Source organism: Podarcis tiliguerta (genome assembly GCF_965153285.1).
Source record: "Podarcis tiliguerta genome assembly, chromosome: 16".
In the NCBI taxonomy this organism is placed as follows: domain Eukaryota; kingdom Metazoa; phylum Chordata; class Lepidosauria; order Squamata; family Lacertidae; genus Podarcis; species Podarcis tiliguerta.
Window position 1 is genome coordinate 1,009,327 of NC_139549.1, and position 25,464 is coordinate 1,034,790.

The following is a 25,464-nucleotide window of genomic DNA, read 5'->3' on the forward strand; positions in this document are numbered from 1 at the left end:
CCCCCCTTGCCTCTTATTCCACAGCCTGCCAGGGGTGCTGCCACCCACTCTGGGAACTACTGAGTTAAAGCTATTTCCAAATGCGTACATACCATGCAGGGACAGTTATTAATTCACACCATTAAGATGCACCAAATGCCTGAGTTTTTATCACTTCGATGGCTTTGTCCTGTCCAGCAATCTATAAACATTTTAACAGAACAAAATCCTTCAGTTCAAAGCTATGGAGAACTTAATAGTTTTGGATTGCCCATTGAACCCACTTGCTTATTTTCATCATTTAATACCCTCATTTTACCTTGGGATGGGCAAACTGGCATTTCGATTGCAGAAGCCCCTAAGGAATAACGTTTGTTCATTGCAGGGAAATGGAGGAAGACCCTGGTGTGCGTCATTGTGGCCATGATGGTTGCAGGTTTTCGCTTCATGCAAATAGTTTTCAGAAGGCGTGAAAGAGGTAAGGAAGATGCGTGTGTTTGTTTATTCGTAAGACTTCTCACCTGCCCTTTGCCATAAGGTCCCAGGGTGGGTTACAGCCAGGCCTAGGCCATTGTAAGGACAGATTAGAAAGGACCCGACCAAAACGATGATGATGGGGATGGAACGACTCCCTGATGAAGAACGGTTGCAGCATTAGTGAGCCGAGGAAGAGGCTGTCAAGAATTCTGCTCATATGGATCCAGAGCAGACCCCAATGTATAGTTAGCAGAGTAAAAACTTAAGAGGCAAAAGAGCATAATGGTCACAAATCCATATACATCCATAAGAAACCCAGTTGCAGCACACTTAAAACTTTGAGAGAGCCAGTGTGGTGTAGTGGTTAAGAGCGGTGGACTCGTAATCTGGGGAACCGGGTTCGCGTCTCCGCTCCTCCACATGCAGCTGCTGGGTGACCTTGGGCCAGTCACACTTCTCTGAAGTCTCTCAGCCCCACTCACCTCACAGAGTGTTTGTTGTGGGGGAGGAAGGGAAAGGAGAATGTGAGCCGCTTTGAGACTCCTGAAGGGGAGTGATAAAGCCGGATATCAAATCCAAACTCTTCTTCTTCTTCTTTCAATAACTTATAGTAAGACTAAAACCTTAACACTAAGCATACTATAAACAGAACACCACACCAAATGCAAACTGACAGAGGCAACACAATAGAAGTTCATGTATTAAAAATGTACATGGCATGGAAAAAGTGGTTAGAGAAAGGGTTTTCTCCCTCTCTCATCACACTGGAATTTTTTGGCCTCCGACAAAGCTGAACATTGGAAGATTCTGGACAGACAGAAGGCAGCCCTCCTTCACACAAACAATGGCACAGCATCCGCCAGCATGGATTCCTTTAAGAGGAGATGGAGAGGGCTATTGATGGCTACTAGCCACAACGGCTAGTTGGAGGCAACAATGCTTCTGACGACCAGTTGCTGAAGGCCACAGGAGAGGTCAGATCCTGACTGTGGGTTTCAGCCACTGTGAGAAGAGGATGCTGGGCTAGATGGGCCGCTGGCCTGATCCAGCAAGCTCTTCTTGTATTCTTATGTACTTATGACTCCCTGCCTGAAACCCTCAAGAGCTCTTCCTGGTTCAAGTAGGCGATATTGAGCTGGATGGACCAGGGCCTGAGGAAGGACAAGGCAACTTCCTCTGTCCTACCATGAAGGCATTTGGTACACCTCTGTGTGGGGGGGAGTTCCACAATTTGGGGGCCACCCCCTCTGCTCTCTTGAGGATATAGGGAGACCGACTGGTCAATGCAGTGACATAACCTGTATGTATTTCATTACACCCCACAGTGCCGAATAACAGAACTCCCCTGAGCTTCATTATGGGGAAGAAGAGGAGGAGGAAGAGAAGATCCTCCACAGACAAGAATTGTGACCAGGTGAGGTGATCTTGCAGAGCGGCGTGTAATAAACGAAAATCTGCCCTTATTCCCTTATGGGGGACACAAGAGCCCTTATAGAGTCCTTTGCAGGTTCTCTATCGGTCGGAGAAAATAACAGAGGCCAACCAGAGAATATTGAGAATCAAAGAAGTTCGTAAGCCTGATCTTTATTGATCTGCTGCAACAGGGTCCTCACTCACCCCACGCAGGAAAGGAGGACCCAGAATCAAGGTGTGTCCGCCCTTATATAGACATTTTAAATTGCCCACCCTGGAGTCAAAGACCACCCCCAGAAACATCATACCTACATCACAGAAAGGGCGGGCTAAAGCAGAAATCTGAGTGGGTTGTTTACCTCCTGTCTGGCAAGTCACCTGTTAATGCTCACTTGATTGGATACCCTGGGGAGCCTGGCCAGTCTTTTGTAATGATAAATACTTAGTTCCTGAGCCAGGTCACAGGCTCACCCTATTCATACACAGATATACCCTTAAGACAGGATTAGTGAATGAAAAGACAATGGGGAGGCTCCTCCGTTTGACCTTGCAGAGAAAACACCTGGTCAGCCTGGGAGTCAAAATGGCTCCATAGCTGCTCTCCTGTGCAGCTTCAACATGTGGCCTATATATCTATGTACGCGTTTGCTTGGTACATTTATGAACCTTTATTATATACATAAGACCTTGACTTATTTATTTCAGGCGGAACACTGGGGTGCTTTTCATTCACTCCCTCCACCAGGGGGTGCATGCACTGATAGGAACAGAGCCCAAACCAGAAGGGGGTCTCCAAAAGTTTGGGAGAACCTCAAAGTTTGCTGAAGAAGACATTAAAAGTGAAGGGGGCAAATGAAGCCCAGAATTAGGCTTCCTCGCAGGGGAAGGGGGAAGCAGGCTGGGGCCCCCCAGATGGACCCCAGTTCCCATCCTGCTCCCCGACCAATGGCCCTGCTGGGGCTGAGAGGGAGTGAGGAGTCCAGCAACCATGATGGTCATTTCAGGCCAAATTGCCCCCCCCCCGCAACTGCCACTTCCCACAAATTCCAGTAACTCTTGCCAACGCTGCCCAGAACTGTCTCAGCCTTAACTAGTCACATGGACTGAGCCCCCAAAAAGAAACACGAAACAAACTTCTCATCACAAATCTGTGTGCATAAATATGCACCACCTGCTTCAGAGGTCAGGAAAGAGCCACACACAGAGAGGTGGTTTATTTGGTTGGCCTAATAAAGTTATTATGGGACGCGGGTGGCACTGTGGGTTAAACTACAGAGACTAGGACTTGCCCATCAGACGGTCGGCGGTTCGAATCCTCACGACGGGGTGAGCTCCCGTTGCTCGGTCCCTGCTCCTGCCAACCTAGCAGTTCGAAAGCACATCAAAGTGCAAGTAGATAAATAGGTACCACTCCGACGGGAAGGTAAACGACGTTTCCGTGCGCTGCTCTGGTTCACCAGAAGTGGCTTAGTCCTGCTGGCCACATGACCTGGAAGCTGAACGCCGGCTCCCTTGGCCAGTAAAGCGAGATGAGCACTGCAACCCCAGAGTCAGTCACGACTGGACCTAATGGTCAGGGGTCCCTTTACCTTTACCTAATAAAGTTATTGCCCTTTGGATTTTTTCCCTACAGGCCAGACTTTACTATTTTTGAATGAGTGGGACATGGTTTCCAGAAACGTTTTTTTAAAAAAATGTAGAACAGATAAAGTGGAAGGAAGATGTTCATTGATCCAGTAGCAGAGCACACTGTCCAGGGTTCGATTAATGCTTGGCTTGTTCAGGTGGACTTGGGTCACTTGGATCTTTTCTAAGCTGCCGCCTGGGCCTGCATCTGGATCCGGTCAGGTCCTGCATAGCTGGTCCTTCGTTCTTCAGCTGCTCAGTTCATGCATAGCTGGTTCTGCATACTGGAGTGGCACAGCTTGTTCTGTTTCTCTCTGTCCTTGCAGGTGGATCAGAATGGAGACGGTAAAAGGTAAAGGACCCCTGGACGGTTGAATCCGGTCAAAGGCGACTATGGGGTTGTGGCACTCATCTTGCTTTCAGGCCAAGGGAGCCAGCGTTTGCCCACAGACAGCTCTCCGGGTCACGTGGCCAGCAGGAGTAAACCGCTTCTGGCGCAAGGGAACACTGTGACGGAAACCAGAGCACATGGAAACACCGTTTACTTTCCTGCCAGAGCGGTACCTCTTTATCTACTTGCACTTTGACGTGCTTTCAAACTGCTAGGTTGGCAGGAGCAGGGACTGAGCAATGGGAGCTCACTCCGTCGCGGGGACTCGAACCACCAACCTTCTGATCGGCAAGTCCTAGGCTCTGTTGTTTAAGCCACAGCGCCACCCGCATCCCAGAATGGAGAACGGCAGTAGCTTTCTCCCTGCCAGTGGAGTAGTTCTCTCCACAAAGTTTGGAGTTGATTCAGGTGTGCATCTCAGGAGCCACTATTGTTGACATCCAGCCGGCTGATGGCTTTTCTATTTTTCTTTTTAAAGAAAAGTCTACCTGGATCAGTATGCAAACTGAAGCACAGCTGTCCTTTGAAAGGTGCTAGAGGTGATTTCATTAAGAGCTTTCCCTGTGTATGGAATTGCCCCCAAAAGGATGCTAGACTGTTTTCGTATGCTACTACAGCGGCAAGACTTTTATTAGCTAAAAATTGGAAATCGCAAGAAATACCATCTTCATGGCAGATGAAGATATTGGACTTCTTCAGTGGCGTAGCATGGGTTGTCAGCACCCGGGGCAAGGCAAGTAATTTGCACCCCCTAACCCGTGGATTTTAGCACTCGGGCAGAGAGCTGTGAGTGCGAGCGCCCCCCCCAGATGTCGCGCCCGGTGCGGCCGGCCCCCCCTGCACCCCCCACGCTACGCCACTGGACTTCTTGGAGCTGGCCAACCTGAGTGGAAGAATCTGTGACCAGAAAGAAGAGGAGACACAAGAAGATAGGAAGAAATTTAAAGAATATTTAGCTAAATATTGTGATATAAGATAAATAGAAAATTCTTGGAAGTAATAAATAGGCTTGGGGTAGAATAAGAACATGTGGTAGTAAATATTAAGGATTAGAATATTAATAAAGAAGAAGAGGTTAGTTAATGAAAGGAATCAACATAATTAGAAATATGAATTTGGAGAACTGTTATATAGGTGATATAATGAAATTCAGTCAGAGAGGATTCAAGGAAGTCAGTTATCAATGTAAGGAGAATTAGGTATTTGAAGAAATAATTTTTATTTGTGTTTAATTTTATTGTAGTGTAGTGCGTTTTTCTTTGTTGTGTGTTTTGTTATGTCATTTTGTGATAAATATGGAAAATCAATAAAAAAACTTTTTGATTTTTTTTTTTTTGGAAAAAGAATAAAGAGCTTTCCCTGTGTATGTGAAAAAGTGGGCAATCGCTGGGTGTCCCTGGAACCACGTCTGAGAAAGACACCAAGGCCTGGTTTGCTCTCTGCGAGTATTCAGTGATCTGGTGTTGCAGTTTCCCTTTGGAATCTGCTGGGGAGCAAGACTGCTGTGGAACTCCCATCTTGCTGAGCTCGGCCTGCGTATGTGTGGGAAGGAAGCTTCATGCCGGGGAAACTCTGCAAGTCTTCACCCTTCTCTTGGTCCCGCCACCTTCCCAGGCCCGCTTATGTTCTTGGGCGATTGGTCTGCCTCGCTCAGTATTGCCCTCACGGACTGGCAGCAGCTCTCCAGCAAATGCTCTGCTAACGGAGCGATGGCAGTTTCCGAAGGAGCAGTTAAGACTGAATGCAGGTTTCAGGTTGCACCTAAGGCTCCTTTTGTTGTTTAGTCATTTAGTCATGTCCGCCTCTTCGTGACCCCCTGGACCAGAGCAGGCCAGGCCCTCCTGTCTTCCACTGCCTCCCGCAGTTGGGTCAAACTCATGCTGGCAGCTTCGAGAACACTGTCCCACCATCTCGTCCTCTGCCGTCCCCTTCTCCTTGTGCCCTCCATCTTTCCCAACATCAGGGTCCCTGAAAAACACTTAGGCCTTGTAAGCAGTCGGGAACCGAAGACTCCTACGATTCAGCTGAACAGGATCTTGGGAGAATCCGCCTTGCTTCCTGTACATATAACCTCGGCCAATACCGTGTCCATCGTTAAATGGATATTCCACCAGCTTAACTTGTCTGGGAAAACAGGAAAAAGCAAATGCTTACCTTTGTTTCACCTAAAGATTGGAAGGGGGAGGTCAGGTTTCTGCCAGAAGACCCCTCCCAATTTATGACATAGTTATGACAGATGTATGATCCTTTAGTAAGGGTGTTATGGGTAATTTGGGAAACCTATAAAAAGGGGAGCCATCCTTTGTTCAGGGCTTCTTTCTATTTCTTCCATGTTGTAGTTTGAAGTCTTGTTGCAATGATAAAGATCAGGCCTATTGGCTGCTGTTTTGCTTCTATAATCTTGGCTGGAGTCTTTGTTTGATAATCCAAGTGAGCTGGGGTATTTTTCCTGTAACATCCAACAAGACACTTCCTGTCTTATAATGATGAATGACTTGTGTCAACAAGAGAGCCTCCAGATGGGGGCTCTCTTTGTTGAATTGTTTCTTTAAATGTAAAGGTTCATCATTGTTCCACCCGATGTGTATGTCTTTAAGGGGCCAGAGCAAAATAACGAGACCCAGCTTTACAGCTGTGAAACATAGCAGGTGCTGCTGAGTTGCATTGATTAAGCTGTGTCAGCAATTGGGTGTAGTATATAAGGAGCAGCACCTAGCTCTCCCGTTACCCTGGGGGATGGGTTGGTGGTTGGGTCTGGTTTGTTGTTGATGTATTTAGTGTATAAGGAGTTTTTGTTTTTGTTACTAAAACCTTGTTTAAGTTATTTTTGAGTCCCTTTTTAATGCATGGTCTCCCCAGCAAGCTCTCTGCAGCGCTACTATACTGCAAAAAGCCAACACTCTTCACAAAACAACCATGCAGAACATTATCCCAATCATAGCTGTCAACTGTCAGATTCAAGCCCCTGCCCCGGCTCAGCCGGCCCTGGAGGCGGGGACTCCTGTGCAGGCTGGGATTCCTCAGGTTCAGCTTCTGAATCAGACTCCCAGGCCATCACAGTCAGACTGAGGAGTAGAGACTGGCCCAAGGTCACCCAGTGAGCATCATGGCCGAGTGGGGACTCAAACCCTGATCTCCCAGGTCCCAGTCCAACACTCTAACCCAGCGGTTCTCAACCTGTGGGTCCCCAGATGTTGTTGGACTACAACTCCCATCATCCCTGAGCTCTGGCCTTGCTAGCTAGGGGTGATGGGAGTTGTAGTTCAACAACATCTGGGGACCCACAGGTGGAGAAAGGCTGCTCTAACCACTACAACACACTGGCTCATTTCAGTGTGCATTTATCCCACAAAAACTTGGTTCCATTTTGCCCAATTCCCCTCTTTTTACCAAGCAAATTTCCCCGAAGAGCATGTGCTTTAGTATATTGATTCCCTGGATATATGCATTTTTGTGCACCCCTTCCCCTCATAAACACACACACACACACACACACACACACATTGACCATGCAAAGATTCTCAGAAGTGTGAGTTTCGGTTCACCTGCTGTCATCCCTTCTGCTGGGTCGTGCAGTCAACATCTCAGCTCTTATCTTCTTTGATCTGCCACCAAGAAACCCAGGGCCAGCACTTCTGAGGGCTGGGGTGAGAGAGCCTCGCTCAACTGCTGCTTCTGCCAGGGAAGTGAGACTTAAAGTGTCAAGCATGGGGCTGAAGAGGAAACTTGTGGTTGGTTGGGAGGCCTGAAGGCAACGCAAGAGGGGCTGAAGACTGGTGCAGAGAGGGAAGACCACACACAAGAACCTGTTTCAGGGGAGGAAGGTGGCAGAGAACGGAGGCAAGGATGGAAACCCAAAGCACCCAGCTCATGCTTCTACTCGCCATTCTCCAATTCCCAGGTGAGCGGTGGAGAAAAGGGAGACAGGAATCTCATGGCCAGCCTAGCAAGTCCTACCTTCCCTGACAGAGGCTGGATTCTGGATCCCAAGTGGGGAGAGAATCCTGTTTGTTGCACTCAGGTCCTGCTTGCTTGCAGGTTTCCTTTGGGTCATCTGGTTGACTGGGCTGGTTGGACCCCCTTTGGCCTTATCCAGCTGCTGCTGAAAGACCCGCCTGATGTTCTCAGGACCCAAAACAGTCAAAGGTGCTCCTCATCTCCAGCGCAAGTCCTTAGTGGAGTGACGCATCCAATGGAAAGAGCTGGGGGGGGGGTTGGATTCTTGGACTAGAACCTGAGAGAGACCAGGGTTCGGACCCCCACTTGGCCATGAAGCTCCCCGGTTGTGACATTGGGGTCAGTCACCATCTTTCAGCCTAGCCTTCCTCAGAAGGTAGTTGTGAAGTTAAAATGGGGAGGAGGGAGCTTCGGCCCATAAATTTTAACCATGTGCAAACAAATCAGAATTTTGCACAGATTTCTGTCTTGCACTTCCAGTGCTTTGATGTAACTCAGGGCAGCTCCTTGGTAAGTTCTGCAAATCTTGCTCGCTTGTTGAAGGGGGGCGAGGTTGTTGAAGAGAGTCAGGGAGTGAGGTTTGTCATGAAAGAGGAAGCGGGGATGGCTAAATTACAGCTGAATGAGGTGGCTCAGAGAAAGCGCTCGGTCAGTTAACAGGAAGGAGCTTCGGCCCATAAATTTTAACCATGTGCAGACAAATCAGAAAGAACTATGCAAAGATTTCTGTCTTGCACTTCCAGTGCTTTGATGTAACTCAGGGCAGCTCCAGAGTAATTAAACCATTAGCATTCCACGAAAGGGAACAACATGGAAAGTGGAGAAAGCTTTTCTTCCACTGCTCTGGAGGGTAGATTCAACCAACAGATTCAAGAAAGGAGATTTGAATTAAACATTAGGGAGAATTTTCTGATGGTAAGAGCCTCAGAAGGTGGTGGACCTAGAAGGTTTTGAAACAGAGGTTTGATGGTTGTCCATTAGCCTGGAGGTCCCCATCACTTAAGTTGTAGCTCTCGCAACCTGGCCCGCTCTTTGGCAATGCTGATGGGGACACTTAAGGGGCCATCTTAGGTCATTCTCTTACAAAGAAACTTTGTTTTTTTGGAAATAATTTTTATTTGATTTTTAAAAATAAACAACATGTAACAAAATCATTTCTAAATTGATATACAGTGGTACCTCTGGTTGCAAACGGGATCCGTTGTGGAGGCCCATTCGCAGCATGAAAAGAACGTAAGCTGCAGTGGCGCGTCTGTGCACACACGGGTTGCAATTCATCACTTCTGTGCATGCGCATGACGTCATTTTGTGCTTCTGCGCCTGCACGAGCTGCGAAACCTGGAAGTAACTCTTTCCAGTACTTCTGGGTCACCATGGGACGTAACCTGAAAGAACGTAACATGAAGCGGACGTAACATGAGATATGACTGTACAGTGGTACCTCGGTTTAAGAACAGTCAGGTTTAAGAACAATTTGGTTTAAGAACTCTGCAAAACCGGAAGCTCAGTCTAAGAACGGAATCCAAATGGAGGAAGGGCACTGGTGGCGGGAGGCCTCATTAGGGAAAGCGTGCCTCGGTTTAAGAACGGTTTCGGTTTAAGAACGGACTTCTGGAACGGATTAAGTTCGTAAACTGAGATACCACTGTACAGAGATTCAGAGTAATCTCACAATTACCCCTCCCCCCTTCATGGGCCCTAATGCTAATATTTATATCTGCATATCAATTCATTATCCAAATATTTTGTCCCTCTAAATTATCCTTAATTTTTGTTACTTTACAAATGTGGTTAAAATCCTGCTAATGTTTTCGTCTGTTTACAATGGTCTTGTAGATATATTATAATCCCCCCCCATTCTTTTTTTAAAGTTCTTGTCCTTTTGGTTTCTGAGCTTCCCAGTCAATTTCGACATTTCAGCATAGTCCATCAACTTGGTTTGCCATTCTTCCCAGTCGACATTGTTTCTTCCTTCCCTCTCTGGACTAGTAAAGTCTGTGCAGCTGTTGTTACATACATAAAACACGTTTTCTGGTCCTTTAGGATCTCGGTACATGTAATTCCTTATATTCATTACATATCATCTCCCAGAAAGTTTCTGTTATCTTGCATTTCCACCACATATGATAAAATGTACCTTGCTTTTCTTTATACTTCCAGCAGATACATGTTCTATACATTTTTGCTAATGTAGTAGGAGTCAAATACCACTGATACATGATGTTCATATCATTTTCTTTCAGCGTACAACATGCCTTAAATTTCAAATCTCTTTTCCATAGCCTCTTCCAATCTGTCATCTGTATGTTATGTCCCAACGTCTATTACATTCTAACCCTCACTGTGTACAGGACCCGAGAACTGGAAAGGACTCAAGGAGTAACTCACACCATCTGGCAAACGTGCAACAATATTATGATATCCTGCTCTACCTGATATAAAAGAAGCATCAATATTTGGCGCTCCCCCCTTCACTTTCTCCCTTTCTCCTCTTACTTATTTTTTCCTCCCCCAAAACACTTAGGCCTTGTAAGCAGTCAGGAACCGAAGACTCCTACGATTCAGCTGAACAGGATCTTGGGAGAATCCGCCTTGCTTCGTGTACATATAACCTCGGCCAATACTGTGTCCTTGGTTGAATGGATATTCCACCCTCGACAAGGTGAGGCAAACGACATTGGGCTATTCATCCATGGGATATTCATGCGGTGGAATACGAGCGACAGTTTTGGGCAGCGTCTGGAGATGGTTGATGGCCCCACGCTGAAGATAAGCAATTTGGTGGTGAAGGACATTGGGAACTACACGGCTCATGTGACGTTTTCCACAGGAGTGACAGAATCACACACATTCAGCCTCGCTGTCTATGGTATGTACTTGTTTCACCATCGCACACTGTAAGGTTGTGGGAGAAATTCAGTCCTGTTCACTTTCACCTGCCTAGGGGAAAGACCACCTCCTTCCTTACAGACCCTTCCAGGTGTTAAGATCGGCAGTCGGGACCCTCTTGGTAGTCCTGCCATCCTCAAAAGTTTGGGGAGGGTGGCCTAGGGAGGGGGATGGAGAGAGGGACTTCTTGGTGGTGGCCCCTAGGCTGCAGAATGCGTCGCCGTACATGCATATGAACATAGGAAGGATCTGCTGAACCAGGCCAAAGGGGACCTCTCTAGTCCAGCCTCCTGTCTTCACTGTGGCCGACCAAATGCCGATCATGGGAAGCCCACAATCAGAACCCGGGAACAACTCTTCCCTCCTGTGGTTTCCAGCAACTGACACTCTTCTTTCATCAAGCCCATCTGATGGATGTGGAAGCGGTGATGAGGAAGCAGCCAGCACCCCCCCAACCCCCTCCCCAGTCAGTGAAACCCCTGAGGCATCAAAGTAAAACACAATTCAAAGTGTTGGTGCTGACCTTTGAAGCCCAGTATACCTGAAGGAGCCTCGGCCCTGAAGGAGCGTCTCCACCCCCATTGTCCAGCCTGGACACTGAGGTCCAGCTCTGAGGGTCTTCTGGCGGTTCCCTCCCTGCGAAAAGTGAGGTTACAGGGAACCAGGCAGAGGGCCTTCTCGGTGGTGGCACCCACCCTGTGGAACACCCTCCCATCAGATGTCAAGGAAATAAACAACAATCTGACTTTTAGAAGACATCTGAAGGCTGCCTTGTATTGGGAAGATTTTAACGTTTGGTGTTTTACTGTGTTTTTATATTCTGTTGGAAGCCTCCCAGAGTGGCTGGGGTAACGCAGTCAGGCGTACAAAGAATAAAATATTTTTAAAAATTCATTTCTAACAGAGCCAGTGCGGGAGCCGCAGGTCACCCATAAACTGATCTCCAACACGCCTGATGGCTGCAATGTAACCCTGCGGTGCCAGGCATCCGGAAAGGGAGACTTCCGTGTCTCCTGGAAAAGAGGGAGTCCCCTCAGAGCCCTGGGCGAGAGCCTGGACTGGCACCAACTCTCTGACAACGGGGAAGATCTCCATCTGTTCTGGCATCGCAACGCCTCAGATGCCAACATCACCTGCCTGGTGGGCAATCCGGCTGATCAGAAGAACATTTCCACCAACCTCCTCAGCCTCTGCCCAGCTGAAGGTAAGGAACCCCTGGCCCATTTCCCCATTTTCCCATTAGCCTTTCTTTATTTAATTTGTTTGTGTCCTGCCTTTCTCCAAGTTTGTTTTATTTGTCAAAATATTTGTATACTGCTGGGCCGTAAAAAACATATCAAAGCGGTTTACAGCAACAAAACCATAAAACCGTATAAGAAAAGTTTAAAAGAGACATCTATTAACTGTTGTGGGAGGATCAAAATGATTGTAAAATCAGTGAAATGTATAAATCTGAAAAGTATAAATATCATTCCCCCCCAAAGAAAGACCCGAGCAATTGAAACTGCAGTTTTCCCTGATATCAGCCCAGCAGGCAAGCAATGCCTACGCCTTAGTTTCCAAAGGCCTGTATGAACAGGAAGGTTTTAGTCTGCCGACCAGAGAGGGACCAATTGAAACTCTTATTGGGTCACCACCAGCTCTTCTTCTTCTTCTTCTTTTTTTATTCCCACCCCGAAAAAAACAATAATTGGGAATACAGTCTTAGAAATGGATTTCTTTCACATGGATTCTTACGAATATTCACAATAGTGCCCAACACAATAATTTAATTACTACAGAAGCTGGTTGACAAGAATTACCACTCCACTGTATCCTCTAATTGACTGTGGCCTCTTTGAGATAAAGAGTTTTTATGGGACATGAGAAAATCTCAAGTTGTCCTATGCTAAGAGTACAGTATTCCTGGGACTAACAAGTCATGTTCCTAACTATTAGTAACACAGTCAATACAGATCAGCTGTGGGTTGCAAAAAGGGATTTATTCTTAGCACTTGACTCCATGGTTTTTTGTCTATGAGAGCAGCCAAAACCTGAAGCTGTGCTGAAAATCTTTGGTTCTTCTAACTTTATGGAGAGAGGGGGAAAGAGGCTTCCCTAGCAAATGAACGATGTAACCCCATAGTCCTGAGAACTGTTGTTGGCTCCTTCTAGTGCATTGTTGTTTTGTAAGATGAGTTTGACGCGAAGAGTACCTGGCCCTAAATTTTGGAAGACCATAGCCACATCTCTCTAGTTCCTGAATAACAAACTTATTGCATTTTCTGGTAAATACAACAGACAGATTATATATAATTAAAATACACGATTGGCCAGAAAAATACTTCCATGAAAGTATCCAAAACCTTAGAGCCGCAGCAAAAAACATTTCCAATAAAGTGATCAACACACAAGTCCCTTCTGATGGAGCAATCTGCCAGAGTTTGGAGCTCTCTCAGTTGCGTTCGGTTCCAATCTTCCGTTTTCTGCCCCACTGCTCCTTCCTCTCCAATGAGCTCAAGGTGGTGTACATGGTTCTCTCCCAGCTCCTTTAATCCCTACAACAACCCTGTGAGGTAGGCCAGACTGAGGAGTAGAGACCGGCCCAAGGTCACCCAGTGAGCATCGTGGCCGAGTGGGGATTCAAACCCTGATCTCCCAGGTCCCAGTCCAACACTCTAACCCAGCGGTTCTCAGCCTCTGGGTCCCCAGATGTTGTTGGACTGCAACTCCCATCATCCCTGAGCTCTGGCCTTGCTAGCTAGGGGTGATGGGAGTTGTAGTTCAACAACATCTGGGGACCCACAGGTTGAGAAAAGCTGCTCTAACCACTACACCACACTGGCTCATTTCAGTGTGCATTTATCTCACAAAAGCTTGGTTCCATTTTGCCCAATTCCCCCCTTTTTTGCAAGCAAATTTCCCCGAAGAGCGTTTGCTTTAGTATATTGATTCCCTGGATATATGCATTTTTGTGCACCCCTTCCCCTCATAAACACACACACACACACACACACACACACACACACACATTGGCCATGCAGAAATTCTCAGAAGTATGAATTTTGGAGGACAGATGAGTTTCGGTTCACCTGCTGTCATCCCTTCTGCTGGGTCGTGCAGCCAACATCTCAGCTCTTATCTTCTTTGATCTGCCACCAAGACACCCAGGGCCAGCACTTCTGAGGGCTGGGGTGAGAGGGCCTCACTCAACTGCTGCTTCTGCCAGGGAAGTGAGACTTAAAGTGTCAAGCATGGGGGCTGAAGAGGAAACTTGTGGTTGGTTGGGAGGCCTGAAGGCAACGCAGGAGGGGCTGAAGACTGGTGCAGAGAGGGAAGACCACACACAAGAACCTGTTTCAGAGGAGGAAGGTGGCAGAGAACGGAGGCAAGGATGAAAACCCACAGCACCCAGCTCATGCTTCTACTCGCCATTCTCCAATTCCCAGGTGAGCGGTGGAGAAAAGGGAGACAGGAATCTCATGGCCAGCCTAGCAAGTCCTACCTTCCCTGAACATAGGCTGGATTCTGGATCCCAAGTGGGGAGAGAATCCTGTTGGTTGCACTCAGGTCCTGCTTGCTTGCAGGTTTCCTTTGGGTCATCTGGTTGACTGGGCTGGTTGGACCCCCTTTGGCCTTATCCAGCTGCTGCTGAAAGACCCGCCTGATGTTCTCAGGACCCAAAACAGTCAAGGGTGCTCCTCATCTCCAGCACAAGTCCTTAGTGGAGTGATGCATCCAATGGAAAGAGCTGGGGGGGGGGGTTGGATTCTTGGACTAGAACCTGAGAGAGACCAGGGTTCGGACCCCCACTTGGCCATGAAGCTCCCCGGTTGTGACATTGGGGTCAGTCACCATCTTTCAGCCTAGCCTTCCTCAGAAGGTAGTTGTGAAGTTAAAATGGGGAGGAGGGAATCCATGTACACTACTGAGACCAAGGAAATTATGGTAGCTCTGCTTGCGCATCTGGCAGCCATTCTCATGAAATTCAAGATCCCCCCCCCCAAACAGCAGGAACTTTGTGAAATGGGAACCATTCTGTTGTTCCAAGAAAAGCGAACAGCCGTAAGTTCCAAGAAGGTTTTGACACCTTCAGATTTTAAGACTTTAAGAGAAGGATTTTCGCTTTCCATTGTAGGGAAGCAAAACTGCAGGGCTTATGCAAATCGAAAGGACACAGATAAGATGGAAAAAGCTAAAGGGATAGAAAAGAGAATCGTTAAAAAGCAATTAAACTCTAATAGAATTAAAACAATATACAAAAGGGTAGTAAAAACAGCACATCAATATTTAAAGCTGTTTCCTTAAAAACAACACAAAAAACAGTCTATAGTATCTATAGCTTTTAATGTCTGATGTTTTATTGTGTTTTAAATATTTTGTTGGGAGCCGCCCAGAGTGGCTGGGGCTGTCCGGCCAGATGGGCAGCATATAAATAATAAATAATTATTATAAATAATAAAATTATCATTGTTGTTATTACAGTTTCTCTCCCTATATTTATTATTACTATTATTAATTACTGTTGGCATCCATTACTGCTATTAATTATTACTATTAATAGTAATTATTACTATTAATAGTAATTATTACTAGTAATTACTGTTAATTATTATTACTATTGTAGGAATAGTTTGCTTCCTTTTTTAAATAATATTTTTTATTAATTTTTACATATAAATTATCATGCATACAACAAAACTTCATTTCTTATACAATCTTTTTGGACTTCCATCAGCCCCTCTGATGGTCTTCCGTTCTTATCACTTATTCTGCATTTCTTAAATTCCTATTGCCTTTCATAATCTTAACTAACAGTCCCCCTCGTTACCTTTTTGTGTGTGCAATATTTCAGATAGTCCACCTTACAAAACTTCTCGCAAACCTACAAGCGTAATCTGATCATCACAATTACTTTCCAAATAGTCCGTAAATTTATGTCAGTCTTCTGTGAATCTCTGGTCCCGCAGATTTCTAATTCTTCCTGTTAATTTACCTAATTCTGCATAGTCCATCAGTTTCATCCTCCATTCTTCTTTTGTCGGTAATTCTTCTTGCTTCCAATTTTGTGCCAATAATATTCTTGCTGCCATCATTGCATATAGAAATAATTTACAGTCCTTTCTTTTCATATCATCTCCTACAATGCCAAGTAAAAATGCTTCTGGAGTAGTTTGCTTCCATTTCTTATTGACTTCAGGTGCTGTTCAATTTCCTGCGCAAGATCCCCCCAACCAGCTGCACGGGATTCTTGGTGGGTCAGTCTTGTTTCGCCTAAATTTACCCCCCTGGAAAAGAGTGGAAGAGGTTGAATGGAAATTCACCCCCACAGGGGGTCAGCCACTCCTGGTTGCCGAATTCGCCGAGGGGAAGCTGAGGAAACCACACCCAAGCAACCGTTTTGGACCACGGGTAGAAATGGTTGATGAGACCACGCTGAAGATGAAAGACCTGACGATGGCGGACTCTGGATTGATGGATGTCCGCGTGAGGTTTGCTTCCTCAGCGATTGTGGAGTCCTTCTTCAACCTCACAGTCCATGGTAAGGGACTCTAGCTTCTTTGCCTATCTCACAACCAAGTGAGGAGTTGGCCATCAAACTTTTGGTGTGCCACAGAGCGCAAACATCTATCGTTTTTGTCCAACAGAGCCGGTGCCGTCGCCACAAATAAATCACCAGATCATTTCCAGCACGGCCAACCGATGTAATGTGACGCTGCATTGCCGGACGTCTGGAAAGTCAGATTTGCATTTTTCCTGGGAAAACAGAAACCCACTCAGGACCTCAGAAGCTTTAGAGTGGTATCGCCTCACCAATAACGACAAGGATCTTCACCTGTCATGGCGGCCAAACACCTCCGATTCCACTTTCACCTGCCTGGTCAGCAACCCAGTTGATCAGAAGAACATCTCGTTTGATGTGTTCAACATCTGTCGGGATGAAGCTCAAGGTCAGTGAAATTCTAGCATGATCTTGTCACTGTTTTACAGGGTCTATTCTCTGGATTGTTATTGTAATTTTTAAAAAAACTTTTAAAACTTTATGATATGCTTTAATATTTTTTTCTGTAAGCTGCTTAGAGACACTTTATGGAGCAAACAGCTAATCAATAGGATTTATTTGGATTAGTTGAGCCTTGTGGTACATCCCAATTCTACAATTCCATGACTCTATGAAATGCAATAATGATTCTGGGTGTCGTTCAAGAATGGTCCTACTCAGAGTAAACCCACTGAAGTCAATGGACATGACTAACAGAATAATAAAGTTGGAAGGGACCCCCAAGGACTCCCTATCTTCTGGTTGTACCCCTTGTTCATCACAGAATCACAGAACTGCAGAGTTGGAAGGGGCACCAAGAGCTCTCTAGTCTGGCCTCCCGCACTGCAAGAATAACAGCTAACAAACCCCTGACAGATGGTCTTCCAACCTCTGTTTCAAAACCTCCGATGAAGGAGGGAGCCTGTTCCACTGTTGAATGGCTCTTACCATCGGAAAGTTCTTCGTAATGCTTAATCAGAATCGCCTTTCCTGTAATTTGAGTCTGATTCCGGTCTTCCCCTCTGGAGAAGCAGGAAACAAGCTTGCTCCATATTAGGCCCTATCATTTCAATGGGTATACTCTGAGTAGAACTTTGCTGAATACAGCTAAATATGAATACCTTAAAGTTAGGAGTACAATGTGTTCAGTTGACTGGGTTAAATATAATCTTCTGTTGGTTTTTTATCCGAGTGGGTCAGACACCCACCAAAATTAAGGTATCCCAGATATTTCTCCATAGCCTGGCACCCCAAGACACCTTCGCAAACCAGTCTAGTGGGTGGCCTCAAGACCCACCCTTTTAGCTGCAGAACTGCATCTTACTGGAAAACATTCAGCATATCGTACAATGTAATTCATTCCCTGTGCCTTATAGGGTTCTTCTGAGGGCCATGGGACTGCATTTTTGTTTTAGTAGCAGCAGCAGCATTAACATTGCTTAGATTTCTTATCCATCTTTCACCATGAAGTCCGAGGACAGATTAAAGTGCACTATTAAAATCATGAGAATAGGGTGCGTCCTAAATTTATAAATTACTTAACAGAACACTGTAAACAACTAAAAACTTGGGCGGGATTTGAGTAACGCTTGCAATGTACTGAAAACGAAGGTAAAAATGGATTATTTTGAGAAAAATAGAGAAAATGTATGATGCAGTTGAAAAAGATTGAAAATGGAAACCATGGAAGGGCGGAAGGAAATCTAAAGATTCAGGGAATCCTAAATGTTGATATTACGTCTAATGTTTGAATTTAAATGTGTAGTTTAAAACTGAATAAAAAAGATTATATTTTTAAAAATAGGGTGCGTCCTGAAATATATATATTTCAGGTTTTGAAGACCATGCTTCACTGTCCTCGTCTATAACCACAATTTTACAAGAACATAAGCGACAGATTTTTAAACGTGGTTTTAAGCTGAGCTGAAAGCCGAAAGTTACACTCAAGGTTATCGATTGCCTCTTTCCATTTAAAATAACTGAATTCTTTTAGCCTTAAAATAAATAAATAAATAAATAAATAAATAAATAAATAAATAAATAAATTAATAATAAAATAAAATAAAATAAAATAAAATAAAATAAAATAAAATAAAATAAAATAAAATAAAATAAAATAAAATAAAATAAAATAAAATAAAATAAATCTTTGCTAAACTAAGCCTCCTTTTTTTTATGCTAAGCTGACTCTCCCACTAGCTGGGTCTGTGTACGTAAGGATAACTTCTTGCTTCAGATCAGACATCCAGCCGGGGTACTGAGTCCTATCTTTATTCCAGCTTCCCATTTCTAATTCTTTGACTCCCCTTCCACTCCAAATGGTCATCAAACTCTTTCTTAGGAAAGGGAGGGGAGGGTATTAACTTGAAAATGGTGTGTGTGTGGAGGGACTGGGGACAAGCTTTTAGGAGCCAAGACGAAAAGAGGGAGCCTCTCAAAATTGGTTTGAATTGTGAAGTGATATTAATAAGCCTTTTTATTTTTTTAAAATGGTGTGCCTGGGAGAGAAATTCATTGCTGTGCTGAAAAGTGAAAACTAAAAGATGAACTCTAAAGGGAGAAGTGAAAGAGGAGAAATGTGAGGTTTCACGAAGAGGGAGCAAGCTCTATAAAGTTCATTATTTTGGGAGCTGAAGGCTTTCCCAGCTGAATATATGAACCTTTGCTCCTAGCACTTACTGTATTTTTCTGTGTATAAGACGCCCCCATGCCTAAGGTGCCCCCTATTTTTTGAGTCCAAGATTAAGAAATAAATAATTGCAACATTCCGTGTATAAGATGACCCCCAATCTTAAACTTAATTTTTTGGGGGGCAAATATAGTCTTATACACAGAGAAATACAATATTTGTTAGGGCTTTAGTCTTGTTTTTAATGCATTTTTAACGCTTTTTAATCATCTGATGTATAAGTCTCATTGAGACAGCGGATTAGAAAGCAATGGATAAAAAATAGAAAGCAATAAGAAAAATAAAACACATTATTTTATTTTATAAAATGTATACAATGCTTGATTGTAAGAAAAAAACCCTCTCAAAGTGGGTTTACAAGTGGTTTACAAAAGTGGTTTACAAAAAGGATAAAACAAATTATCAATAAGAAAAAATAACAAAAATTTAAGACTTTTGAAAAGTTAAGATAACAGCAGACTAAAGCTTGCATCAACTTTCTGGGCAAACTTATCTAAAGAAAAATGTTTTTCCCAGGCCCCAAAAATAGTACAGTTGAATACGCTTGCCTGATATCTTGCATTTGTTCTGTTATTAATTATCTTAGCTGTAAATGTCATTGAAACAGTGGTTTACATGATAATTGCTATAGTAAAAATAGCCAGGGCTGTCTCTAACTAAGTTCTAGACAGAGTAGGTTCACTGAAAGGAGTAAGTCCAAATCAGTCATGGATGTTAACTTCAATGGATCTACTCTGAGTAGTATTAGCAATGGGCACTGTTTTAAATGCTTGGGCAAATAGCATTGTTTCAGTGAGAGTTCATTTCCCCCCTGCCGTCTCATCAGTATGTCAGATTGTGACAAGTAAATATAAGTTACCAGAATTAAGCAGTAATTGGGTGAGAGACCATGGATAACAGTTGGGTCTGAAAGTCCACCATTCTCCATTTTGAAATACCTCTTCCATCCATCTCCTCCTCCTCTCCCCCCCCCCCGCAGATGGATGTAGCTGCTTCTCCTGGGTGAGGACCGCCATGGCCGTGGGGCTGGGCCTCCAGGTTGCCACCATCATCTTGTTAAACGTTCTGGAAAGGAAAGTTGGAGACCAGTGTTGAGTCGGCGTAGAACCACGAACCGCTAACATGAAACCCATGGGTGCCCACCAGTAATTACTATGGTGACCTCTGCAATAGGTTTTGATAAAGATCTCCTTTCTGAAAAGCCACAGGATGTGAGGGACTGTTTGCTCTTCCTGCTTGCAGTGGCTCAGACTCTCTTACCACAACTCTGCCATGTTTGAGATCGGACCCCCCCCCCCGGCTACCCCCTTCCATTCCAGACAGAGGAGAGGTGCCAAGAGCTTTCCTCTAAGAGCATCGTGGTGGTGGCTGAAGTACGTGCTTTTCTTTCCATTGGAGGAGGTAGCTGGTGCATCTTATTAGCTGTGACAACCATTTTGTGCCACGTCCCATATCCCATGGTAGCCATTTTGTGCTATACCCCGCACCCCACAGTAGCCATTTTGTAACTGGCAGCCACAAAATTTCAAATACACCCAACGCCCAGAAATGTTTGCCGACCCCGGTGTGGTTGGTTGGAAAAGACACCCTGTCCGGTTTACAAAGTAGCCACTGCCTGCTTACATTAAAGAGAGAATCTCCCCCCCCCCCACATGGCAAGAACAACAAAGCTTCCCCCTGTTGGGAACCTCCAGATTGCCCTTTAAAATCACGCCTACTGAAAAGGAATACCACATTGGATCGAAAACTTACTCACGTTTGTTACTGTATGAGATGGTGACGTTTTGCAACGTTTAGTGGTTTAAGCCAAGTGGTTGGTCCAATAGGTGGGAGCCGGTGGTGGTGGTGGCAACTGGAGTCCAACAACACCTGGAGGGAACTTGGAGGAAAAGGTGACAGGTAAATAAACCATGGCAAAGGTTTGAGACTCCTCCGATTCTTCATTCTTGAGAGCAAGGAGACAATATTTACCACCCCTTCAAAAATAATGAATAATATAGCAGCAGCAACTTTCTGAGCGATCATCATGCATGTTAGCAGACAACAGCGGAAGTGGAGAAGATGCTGTCAGATCAATTTTCACTAGATAATTCCCCCCGCCCAGTTGGTTTCTGGCTTACATCTTTCACACCTCGGGTCTAATGTGACAAAAGGCAGAGAGATGTTTACCACAGTGGAAAGGATGACCAAAAGGTTCTGTTACATAGCTGCAAACGTGATACACATGAGAACATGATGGATTGGGACAAAGGGCCATCTAGTGCATAGCTGTCAACGTTTCCCTTTTTTAAAGGGAAATTCCCTTATTCCGAATAGGATTCCTCACAAGAAAAGGGAAAAGTTGACAGTTATGGGCTAGTCCAGCACCTTTTTCTCACCGTGGCCGACAAGGTGCCCATTGTGGGAAACCCACAGAATATATGGGATGAACCAGGACTAGAATGCAACTCTCCCCTCCTGCAATTCCTGGCAGCCAGTGGCGTTCAGAGGCGTTCAGAGCAGGGTTGCCACATCTGGTCAGGCAAAATAAGGGACAGGGATGGGGGTGGGGATTAAAAATGGCTGTACCTGTTGCAAAAACGACTTCAAAGCAACCAATTACAATGGGTTGATCCAGTGTTGGTTATACTCATGGAGCAGACCCAATAAAATTTATGGATCTAAGTTAGCGAAGCACATTCATTTCAATGAATCACATCCTCTCCACTTACTGAGTTTCTGCCTGTCAGAAGAATGGCAAACGTAGAAACCCAGCCAGAAAGAGAGGTGGAGATAGCAACCGCTTCTGTTTCTCTTCCTCACAGAACTTGGCCTCCAACACCCTTTTCTAAATAGCTGCTAATGCCAATTCATACAATGTTGTTGTTTAGTCGTGTCTGACTCTTTGTGACTCCATGGACCAGAGCATGCCAGGCACTCCTGTCTTCCACTGCCTCCCGCAGTTTGGTCAAACTAAATCCTTACACACATGCACCTAATCAAATCTGTGAGGCTTCAGGTGGAACTTTTAGGAGAGGAATACAAAGGATAACTCATCAAGTTATGAGAGTTGACTTAGCTGCACCTGGTCACCCATATCTGCCAGAGCTTCTTGGGTATGCTACAGTGATTATGTTCATGCACTATGAATGGTGAACATAAAGGAGCCCTGGGTGGTTAAGTCCAGTCAAATTCAACTTTGGGGTGCGACACTCATCTCTGTTTTCAGACCACGGGAGCTGGCGTTTGTCCACAGACAGCTTTCCGTGGCCAGCATGACTTAACCGCTTCTGGCACAATGGAACACTGTGATGGAAACCAGATTGCACGGAAACGTCGTTTACCTTTCCGCCGCAGCAATACCTATTTATCTACGTGCACTGGTGTGCTTTCAAACTGCTAGGTTGGCAGGAGCTGGGACAGAGCAACAGGAACTCACACCATTGTGCAAATTTGAACTGCTAACCTTACAACTGGCAAGCCCCAGATGCTTGGTGGTTTACACCAGAGCGCCACCTGTGTTTCTTAGTCACTGACTGTCAGTGTTGAGCATACTAATAGTCTAACTCAGCATAACACAATTTCCCATGCTTCTAAATGTTGTTTTTTCCCTATGGCTTCCAAGAAACAGGTGATTTGTGACATTTATAGCTTTTTTTGTAGTTATGGGAAAAATAAGGGGCTGGGCTGCTAAGTGATCGCAATACACCTGCATCTTGAGAATTCATCGAATTAATCAGGTGCTGTATGAAGTACATCAGATACAACTGAAAGCTTAGTGAATGGCTAGTATTGTAACATCAGAAGAGGCGAGGGGTGTTAGGAATGAGACTCCCCCAAATATCCTAATATTTATGGAAGTTAGTCTATCTTTAAATACCCAGAAGCTGTCCCTACCACTCCAGAAAAGCAGTGAAGAGAAGAGAAGGCTGTTACAATGGAAGAGCAGTCTCTGCGGTTGACATCCCTCAGAGGTGTGGGAAAATGGCCAGAGAAGATCTATCCTTCCAGTGAGCACTCAGGGCTGATTTCCTTCAGAATGGAGAGGTTGGATCTTCTTGCAGTCCATGGGACTCTCAAGAGTCTCCTCCAGCACCAGAATTCAAAAGCATCCGTTCTTCAGCGATCAGCCTTCTTTATGGTCCAGCTCTCACTTCCATACATCACTACTGGGAAAACCATAGCTCGAACTATACGGACCTTTGTTGGCAATTATAGCAATTTATAAAAAGAAGTAAATCACCCCACAATTCCTCCTCCTCCTAAAAATAATAACAATTTTATTTATACTGCACCCATCTGGCTGGGTTTCCCCAGCCACTCTGGGCGGCTTACAGCACATCTGTAACATCAAGCATTAAAAACCTCCCGATACAGGGCTGCCTTCAGGTGTCTTCTAAAATACGTTTATTCTGTTTGTTTCATTTTAGAATTCCTGGACCATCCATCACCAGACATGGGAATCACAGGGTGGTTTGAAACATAATATAAAGCATACAGCACGAAATACCAACCAAATTGCAATAATTAATAAAATAAATCAGCAATGAAATAGAACAACAGAGGAAACATGGGGCCATGTGCACCCTAAATTAATTTCACTAAAGTTATGGGAGAACAAGTATGATTGCATTCCATCTGAAACAGGCTAAATACCCAATTCCTGATCAAAAGACCCAGCCACTAATGCTGTTTCCATCTGCTGGTGCCCATTGGTACTGGTGAGGCAAAAGGCAGGGAGACCAACAGTTGAGTCAGACCCAATAATACGCAGAGCCAACTAATTTTGTCCCCATCATCTTCTCTTTGGAGTTCTTCAAGGGCAAAACTGAGACGAAGGATAAAAAGCTGGCAGGCAGTGCCATGCAATGGATATATTGTAATTAAGAAGTTCGGCAGGTAAGGGCTGGCTGAAGGTGGCCTGAGATTGGTGGAACATGGCTCCATTTGCCTTGATAAATTAGCCTCCACAAGCAACAACTCTCTTGAGAACTTCGCCCAAGTGGAAATATTAATAATTGGGCAATGGTTATCACAAACCTTATAGACCAGGGAGGATCTCTTGGGGAGAGGGTACTGTCAGATGCTGTTGCGGTTGCTCAAGAGTAAACAGGCAAGACTGTCTTTTCCAGGCTTTATTCTTGGTGCAAACTATTTACAGTGAAGAGCGTCGTAAGTTCATGTCTGACTCAATAGCTAGCAGAATCCGGGAGTGGTCTGTTCTTGTACCTCCCTCAACATAAAAGTTTCATCACCCCCAGCCTTTTCCGCCCCTCCCTGCACCTCAAACTACTGCGCATGATGGGCGATGGCAGGGGTGTGCTTCCCTCCTCTCTGGCTTGCTCAGGCACGATGTTAAGGCTCTCACTAGCATCCTCTGGTCCCTGCACCTCTTCTCCACTGGAGGTGGGGCTTTCCTCCTCACTGGAAGAGGAACTGCTTTGCAAGATTTTCGGAGGCTCCCTGTAACACAACTCCCCCTCTATCTCTCTATCTCTATCTCTCGCCTCTGAGCCGATGGCAGTTCCCTGACAGGTACACTATAAACTCTAGAGTTTTCAAATCCCAGTGATGGCTTATCTTCTAAATTTATAGATGAGAAGTATATCATTCTGTCATAATTATGGACTAAATTTCTGAAAACAGCACGAATAAACCACTTCAGAAATGAGCCAAAATGAAATATCTCCTGCCTTTGTCATACAATTCTTATTTGATGATTGAAGGCATGAAGAGTAGAGTTTGTAAACTGTGCTTGACTAAACCCCTTTCCTCACGGCACATCCACTCTAATGTGGTGGTGGTGGGAATATGAAATCAGACAATAAACTTCCAGAAAGGATTAGTTCTGGTTAACAAATGTTTATATGAGTTGAATAAGTTGTTCATGACGATCTCCAGTGCCTTAAAATAAATAACCGATTTTAGCAGAATGTGAGGAACAGGCACCTACTGTTTAGCACCTTTACTTTATTCTTTGAATTAGCTGTCCCCTAGTGTTCAACTCAGGTCTAACCACAACGATAAAGCATTTTGGTAAAAATATACAAATCAGTAACCCCGCGCTGGAAGCTAAGATGGAGAAGATCTCCACAGCCACCATGTATTTTCCCTTGGTGCTCTGGTAGGTGGGAACAAAGGACAACCAAACACTGCAAAACAGAAGCATGCTGAAGGTGATAAACTTGGCTTCATTAAAACTGTCAGGCAACTTCCTGGCTAGGAAAGCCACAGTGAAACTGACAATGGCTAGGAAGCCCATAAAGCCCAAAACACAGTAGAACATAATAACTGAACCATCATTACATTCCAGAACAATTTCTTCAGTCATTGAGTGCATGTCAAAATGCAAGAATGGGGGAGAGGTTGCCAGCCACACAGCACAAATAGTGGTTTGAATAAGGGAGCACGACAGAACAATGGAAAAGGCCACTCTTTTCCCTATCCATTTCCTCATCCTGGACCCAGGCTTGGTCGCCGCGAAAGCCATGATGACGGTGATGGTTTTGGCCAAGACACAAGAAACTGCCATTGAGAAGATAA

At 44.9% G+C, this 25,464-nt stretch overlaps 2 protein-coding genes across 3 annotated transcripts in view; both read left to right on the top strand.

Annotated features, from left to right (window-relative positions):
* LOC310666065 (hemicentin-2-like) overlaps window positions 1-20,864 on the top strand; it is a 37,408-nt gene extending 16,544 nt beyond the window's left edge. Inside the window, exons 4-7 of the mRNA XM_083416622.1 lie at window positions 11,637-11,936; window positions 15,912-16,253; window positions 16,360-16,662; window positions 19,922-20,864. Coding sequence (XP_083272748.1) covers window positions 11,637-11,936; window positions 15,912-16,253; window positions 16,360-16,662; window positions 19,922-20,037 — 1,061 coding nt within the window. The 3' untranslated portion in view covers window positions 20,038-20,864. The remainder of the gene's footprint in view (window positions 1-11,636; window positions 11,937-15,911; window positions 16,254-16,359; window positions 16,663-19,921) is intronic.
* Window positions 1-25,464, top strand: part of LOC310666072 (uncharacterized protein) — a 1,539,811-nt gene that overhangs the window by 539,699 nt on the left and 974,648 nt on the right. The window lies entirely within an intron of this gene.